The sequence below is a fragment of the Nyctibius grandis genome, chromosome 2, assembly GCF_013368605.1.
Source record: "Nyctibius grandis isolate bNycGra1 chromosome 2, bNycGra1.pri, whole genome shotgun sequence".
Classification (NCBI taxonomy): domain Eukaryota; kingdom Metazoa; phylum Chordata; class Aves; order Nyctibiiformes; family Nyctibiidae; genus Nyctibius; species Nyctibius grandis.
The window spans coordinates 20,364,689-20,372,516 of record NC_090659.1 but is presented as its reverse complement, the minus strand read 5'-3'; the positions used below and the strand labels follow the sequence as shown (position 1 = coordinate 20,372,516).

Sequence of the window (7,828 nt, the reverse complement as noted above, 5' to 3'; positions counted from 1 at the left end):
TATAGGGGATTACAGAGATTACTAAAGCAAACCATTTGCACTTTGCAGTGGCTGGTACAACTTGCAATATCCTACCCTGCCTCATAGTTAGCAAGTTGGAGGATCAAACAATTTTGGTTTGATTCTCCTCCAGCATGCTGACGCAGCACAAGTCTTGTGTCTACACTTTGAGTGCACTGGGCACAGACCCATACCCACCAGCTGCTTCCAGTACTCCTCTGTGCAAACATACAGATTGCTTCAGGGCAGGAGGGAGGGATGTGCTGTGGTTTTTCCCCCTCAACATTCCTACACGCCTCTGTGGCCTGTACTTAGCGTGGGTCCCTTCAGCTTCTCCACGCAGACCCTTTACGCCTTTGACACCCTTCTCCATCACACTTTTCACCCAGTGTGGTCTGTTATGACCACGGCTGCAGACACTCACTGTTGAACAGGATGCTCAGCTCCATTCACCCCTCCACCCCAGTGCTATGGATCCTAGTACTCCTAAGGTGCCTACCTCCTTGACATTTAAGGAGTGAGTATATTTTTTTCATGACATTCCCACTCACTGAGCACGAGAATGGGAATGACGCCCATGCATTAATAAGATAATAAACATCCTGCTCTTTACATTTTCCTCAGTCATCTCTCTCCCAGGTACCAATGCATACAGACGGAACAGATTATATATGACATTTTCATTCCACTCGTCACATACAAAAAACAGTGGAACAGACAGCCTGCAAGAACACTGAGTGTGCAACAAGCCTTCTCCACCCTGCCTCACCACACCGCTGCTTCAAGGTGAATTGTGAAGGGAAACTCAAAATTAAAGCCTTTTCTCCCTGCATGTAACTTTTATGTCAGACGACAGCAAAAAAATTGAGCTGAACTTACCTCATTAGCACAGTCAGAAGCTCTGTGACAGCCCTGCAAGTGTTAGGCATTCTCCACGGTGCACTAACCAGCCCCTGCGCAGAAGTGTCATGTGAGTCTTCACCAATGAAAGTTCAGAAGGCTGCAAACCCTGCTAAGGGTGGCTAAAGGATTCCCCTTGGGAGAAAGTGCCTTGTACGTCAGGATACATCTGCTCCAGCAGAACTCAGCCAGAGGCCTCTTACTGATTCAGTGGAGCCACACTATCCCGCAAAACTATCCTCAACATAAACGTGTTGAAGATTTTAATAAGCCAGATTTCCTATGTGCCAGTTAGCATTCTCCAAACAAGGTTGACTTGGCAGCCTGAGCACAATGCAAAAATAACAGGGACAAAAACTCCCAGGTTTACAGTGAGCATTACCTCCCATTAAAAATGCTTTTCGAAGGCAACCTTGAACGCTCCAGAACTGGAATCTGTCAATGCATCACTCCCCCTCTTAACCAGCATTCACTAAGTGGTGACTCTCCCACTCCTCCGCAGCGTTGTACAAATAGCTGTGCAAAGAGGAGCAGCATTAGCCTAAGGTAGTCCACCAGCTACAGCCTGGGTGTTTTTAAAGGTCTGTTGAAGCAGCACTAAGAAAGCAACACTTTACATAGGTCATGGAGAGTAACACGTTTTTAATCTTCCCTTCGTGCAGCAGCTGGGAAAATGCATATTTGGCTCCACATCAGTTCTCACTTTCATCCTATGTGAACCTCAGGATTCTAGGAAAGGACACAGTAATGATTCCCTTTTTGATTTCCCTTGTTGTTTCCGTGGGATATAGCACCAGTCTCAATGAATTTATCCAGCATCTCATTTACTAAAGCTTGTGTTTTTCCAACAGCTCTTCAGTCAGATATAACGTGAAAATCATGCCAGCAACAAAGTTTGAAACAAGTGAATCATAAAATCTAAAAGGCCAATAAAAAGAACCTCACGTTTTAAACAATAGTCATGATTTTTAAGCCCATGATTACGCACCACAAGTTGAAAATATCTGGGGGGTTTGCCTTATGATTCTTGAACGTTTATGCTGGAGACACTGGCTGTGCTGGACAGATCCTAGGAGCCTCTCTGAGCAGAAATAATGTGCAGCAGACTGGTCATATCTTAAGGAGAAATTTCTATGACTCCAACAGGACTGCTTTAAATTTCAAAGTCTTCCTTCATAACACAGTGTAGCAACTTACTAAACAGAAACTGATCTCATTAAGTGACAGTTGATGTGTTTCGGTGATCAAAGCCTAGATTCCACAGTAGAAGCCCATGAGTCATGTTGACTGTTGCCATTCTAACTGCTCCTCAGATGATTTCCAAAGCAATACATCCCTGTGTGTTTGATGTACCCAGCTCAGCCTGTAGCCCCAACAGTTTACTCCTAAGTAGAAGTCCAGATGAAAAATGATTTTCAGAGTGACATTAAAACATTTAGTGACAGAAATATTCTGCTGACACTGAGGATCCTGAAATTCTTCCAGCTCACACTACAAACAGACAGGATTTTGACAGACTAGTTGGATGTACGGGAAGATGCACAGGCTCTGGGGCCATGGGAGCAAATCACTGCATGCACAAACCTCCTGGGGTCGAGGCAGTGGCCACACCGAGTGCTTTGCATGCAGGGCGCTGAGTGCTTTGATGGTGCAGAGCCCTCAGTCTGCTGAAGAAACCTTCAGAGTGCAAGATTCAGCTGAGAAAGAGAGAGATTGAAGACATACCTAAAACCTTCACCATAAAACCACTTGTGCTCATTTGTTTGCTGAAGGTTAAGACGGAGAAAACATTCCTGAGCCAGGAAAACTGTCAGTTGTTATTTTAATACTTACCCAACTCAGTGTTTCTCCACAATCCACAAACAAGAAAACCAGAGTATCTAGGAGCATAAAACTACTTATTTTATACACTTGGGAACATATTCTAAGGAAGGGTTGAAGAGCTTCACTATCGGATTCTTCAGTAAACAAAATTTAAAGTACTGGTATTCAAACTGTTTAGGCCTTTGGGAATACCAATGGAGTTTGACATTTTAGGTATTTGGCCATGGTTTGGCTGCACAGACTCTGGCTCTCCAGCGACACCACAGTGCCCTGAAATTTTATGCTTGGAGATCAAGAGTTGCTTACAGCCCAGTGGGACAAACTGGCTATCAACAATCAGAAAGGTAAACACATCTGCAAGACGTGCTAAAGTTTCCCTTCCTCTACAGGGAGAATTTATGAACGTACAGGATACAGTTACTCGCTTTCTTCTGTGGCACAACTCAGACTGTTTGTTCAAAGCCAGAACTGCCCATATCTTCTGATACACTCCAGCGTCCATTCCTGCATTTACAGCTATTGAGAGAGAAGGCGCACACTGTTATGCATCAGCTTCCCAAAATAGCTAACTACCAGTCTGGGTGGCTGACTGGGCTAAACAAATTGCAACCCAAGACTCCTTCCTTAGCCCCCCCACTCCACCCCCTATTAAAAAAAAATGTACATATTAGAAACTATCAATTATGAAGAAAATAGTACATCCAGTTGAGAGCCAGCGATTCAGCGCTTTTTATAAATAAATCCTGCTGCTGGGAAAGCACCGGTGCTTATGTAACCACACACCGGGCCAGCAAGCACAGCTCTGCTTGTGGCCACTGGTTTCATTGGTCAGTGTTTCTACCCCAAAGGCAAAGACAACTTTCAGTCACTCCCCTTTGCGCATTCTATACTTCAGAAGACAGGAATATAGGCTTGGTAACATCTCCTTATGCCTCGTTTTGCAGACTACAGGAGATGGCTTTCCCTCAGAGCTGCTGCCTTTTTTGGGGATCAGCTGAGGCTCCAAGAGATGTGCTACTGCTGATTCACTCTTGGGATGAGCTGGACTCAGGAGCCCAAGTCTTCTGCTCTTGACATCCATCAATCTTCTGTTAAGATCAGAAATGGGCCCCACAGAAAACAGGGCCATGAATGTCTGACTGACCAAAGGTCCTGCTTCACAACAAATCATGTCACATTATTAAATAAGCAGCTGTTGGGCTCATCTCTAATGAGCATCTAGGACTTTCCTACTGAATGCAGGCATCAACCTAGAAATTGGAACAAATTAAATGCAAAATTTAATAGTACACTGAAGGAAATTGAATAAAGACAAACACACAACATTTATACATGTATAGCTTCTGTTGACAGTCGTCTTCATTTTGTGAAGCTGAAAGCTAATACATTCTCCTTCCTACTCTAAACGAAATCTAGGGCCCAAAGTCCTAGCCAGATGCAAAGTGACTTTAAACTATAGCCTTTCTGTTCACTTTCAATTTAAGAAAAGCTTGTGAGAAACTTTTGAGCAAAACACATTATTTAAAGCATTCTGTTATTTCCCTACTTGTAGTTTGCATTTCCTACACTGCAAATCTGAATTTTCAGCAGCCCACCAGAAAGGGCATCTCAGGCAGTGAAACCTGTAGCATAGACTTACGAATCTATGGCTCCTCCTGGCTAAGCTCGCACCTGTATGGAAGGAAGGTTTGTCCTACGAGCAAAAATCATTGATAAGAAAAGCTCTGCCTGGAGCAGGCGCCGGTGCACACAGCAACCACATGATCGAAACTGACAGAAACTACAAAAAAAAAGCACACCTAATATAGATGCAGCTTCGGCAAGCGTGTAGTGCATTCTCTGTCCTCCCAACATTTTTTCCAGGAAAGAAGAGACAAAATGTGACAGTCTGCTCTTAAAAGAAAAGCAGATTTAAAAACAGAAAAAGAAAAACGGGGGGGGGGGGCACGAAAACCACAAACACACACACATTCACATCTCCTAAATAAAGATGTACAGAAAGACAATTTCCTCTTTCATTTTTGTAATTCACTTTTTCCTTTAAAAAAGCAGATACTTAGAATAAATGCTTGTTTCTTTCTCCCACAAAGTTCTGTATCTAAAAAAAAAAAAAAAAAGCAGCATTCCCCAAAAAAATTACCCAGCTACCTCCACAAAAGAAAACAGACAAGCTCGTGATGAAATAGCACACTAGAGAGCAGCTTGTCACAGGTCTCTGGGAATCTGACCTTGCCCTCCAGACTGGCCTTCCCTTTGGCAACACTTGAGTGCCAGAGGAGGCAGCTTCTAGATGAAGCTTATTCAGGTAAAGAACCTCCTCGTTGCCTAACAACGTTTCTGTGTCAACCTACTTTTTTCTATAGAAATCACACACACACTCTCCTCAGTTGGGAGACATGGCCAGTGCATTCCTTCAGTAGCATGGGGGAAATACGGAGATGCTCTGAAAACGACTGAATTTATATCAGACCTGCAGGAGGTAGTACTACATGAATGTCATCTTTCACATGCATTGCTGTTCCTCCTGTTTTTACAAGAGCAAAAGAAAGACAAAATATATGTTAAGACCTTTGTCCTGATGTTTTTCTCAGTTTGAAATGTCCACCTGGGTCTAGCTGATGGTAAAACAAAGCATCTTTTATTCTTCTGTTCATATATAAGCATGGTTATCCTCTAACCTGCCACCTGGAAGTTTCTGGCCTTTTCTATAAAGAATAATTTTTTTACCTGTACTTTGAACAGAGTTATTACCTTAAAGAAAGAAGTATGACATGTCTTTTGGCAGCGTAAGTTGTTTTTTCTTGTACCTTTTCTGCTTTTAAAGAATGAGTCAAGTTTTATTTTTAATCACGCTTTTATTACCTTTTTCCAAAAACAAGAAAAAAAACAAACCCTCCAACAAATCACATCCTATACTGCTATATTACACTGTAGACTTCTTAATCTCTTATGTAAATATACACATTCTGAAGTAATCTGTCTTTAGAAAAGAATGCTATTTTTAGCGTTCTGATGATGGATAAATCTTCATTATCAATGTAATGCTCTAAGAGAAAAGAAAATCAATTTTCAAAGTTGTCAAATATCAAGATAAGCATACAGATTAAGTCTGTTCAAGTTACTTGAAATAAAAAGAAACTTCAAATGTTACAATAACTTAATACAGTGTACTATACCACACACATAACATGGCCAAAACAGATTATTTTTGATGGACATTAGTTATCACAATTGTTTTCCAAAGGAGGAATAAAAAATTTTTTAAAGAGTTTCAAACATGCTATTTGGAATATTCACTTCTTCTTGGCAATTAGTTTATCTTCATAGTTGGCTGGGATTATGCCACTGCATTCTTCTGTCTTTGACACAGGATGCTTTATAAAAGCACGTCTAATTACATCAATATCACGTCCTAAATGATCCATCATGGTCGATACAATCGAAGGTGGGCCCTCTAAGTCTATCAAAAAATACCTGCAATGAGAAACATACACACAATAAAAAAAATACCTGTACTGCAACAACTTTAAATTCACCTAACTGCTCTGTGGGATTTCTTAAATGAAATTTCTAATTTATTGTTACATTTTGGTACCAGGATTGTCTTAAATAAAAGCTCAGTATTATCTTGATTTCAAATAAGAAGAGTTCAATTGCAGCAGGCTCAGCCTGAACTTTTCTTTGTTGTACAGCACTGCCTACCCAATGAGATTAAAGGGAGCTTACTCTTCTTGTACCTATTCCATTCATTTCCACCCTTTGATTTGAATAGTCTTAAAAAAAAGGTAGGGTTGCACATTCATTTCAGTTACAACACACATTCTCCTTCTTCGAATTCACAGCATTGTTTCTTTGTGGAACAGATGCTAGTGTGAAACATCTCAAGCTTATATACATACAGGCATATTTCTTCCTTTAGAGTTCTGCTTCAGAGCTGAATGAAAATTAAAACAAAACAGCAAAAGAACTCCAAAAGCACTCTATCCCAAATCAGGCACATCTCTGATGTGAACATGTCTTAAATTTTCAATATGACGGTGGAAGCTGAAGCCACGTACAGGCAATGCCTACTTGTGCAGTTGGCACTTGACAAGCATACTGTCATGCTGACCTTGGCGAGACTGAAAAGGTCTTACTTCCACACATGTTCAGCACGTATAAAATGCACTGCTCCAGGTAAGCTCTTTGCGTCCACCGCACGGCTATCATCTATAATGAAAAAGCCAACCGCCTACCTACAGGAAGGAGAACGTTGTTCCCCATTAATATCTTAGGTCATGGAGGTCACTTCTGCAATAAACTCCTTTGCTGAAGAACTGAACCTTCTTCATGAGCTCAACTACAATTCTGCAAGAGGCTTTTAAAACTCCAGTACACCCAAACAAGCAAAGAGGTCTACTGCACTTCACGAGCCCCATTTCAGACAAGGGATACAACTACACAATGCACATTAACTTCATCTCAGATATGCAAATTCAGATCCCAACTCAATATGAGATGTATCTTAAATTCATTAGCAACACTATATATCTATTGTTTCTGCAAGTTATAAGCGACCTAGTGCCAGCCATCATCCTAATGCAAAAAATGAGTGAACCATGTCACTGGCCATCCCTCCTCCCTTGAAAGGCTGTGAATGAACCAGCATTGTCCATGGAGCCATAACCAGAACACTTGTTAATTACTTTGTCTGCATTTGGCATGGCACTAACTATCATAGAGTAAAAAGACACCACAACTGTCGCAGAAATCCGTCTGAAGAGAACTAACCACCCACCTCGTTCCCAAGACTAGCAGTAATTTAAAGGCTAAATGTACAGCACAGCACTTCCCAACTAGCTATTTTACTCTAATCTACATGCACCCTTTTATTAAAGCTCCTCTTTCCTCCTAGTTCACTCAAGCACACCTCCCCATGAAGCATCTGTATAACCTGAAAGTGATATCCCTTAAATGAAGTCATATTACCCAAGCAGGATCAAGCATCCCAGTTGGATTTAAAAAACATATCTAACAGAGAGGAATTCATTCTGCAGGATTCTTACTAAGTCAACTATAGCATGAGCATCGCATTTCACAGTCCACCTTCATAAAGGCAGTCTTG

At 41.4% G+C, this 7,828-nt stretch overlaps 1 protein-coding gene across 1 annotated transcript in view; it reads right to left on the bottom strand.

The window, feature by feature from the left end:
- Positions 1–5,559: 5,559 nt before the first annotated feature.
- MRPS6 (mitochondrial ribosomal protein S6) overlaps positions 5,560–7,828 on the bottom strand; it is a 45,568-nt gene continuing 43,299 nt past the window's right edge. The window contains exon 3 of the mRNA XM_068420562.1: positions 5,560–6,198. Within this exon, the coding sequence (XP_068276663.1) occupies positions 6,018–6,198 (181 nt within the window). The 3' untranslated portion in view covers positions 5,560–6,017. The remainder of the gene's footprint in view (positions 6,199–7,828) is intronic.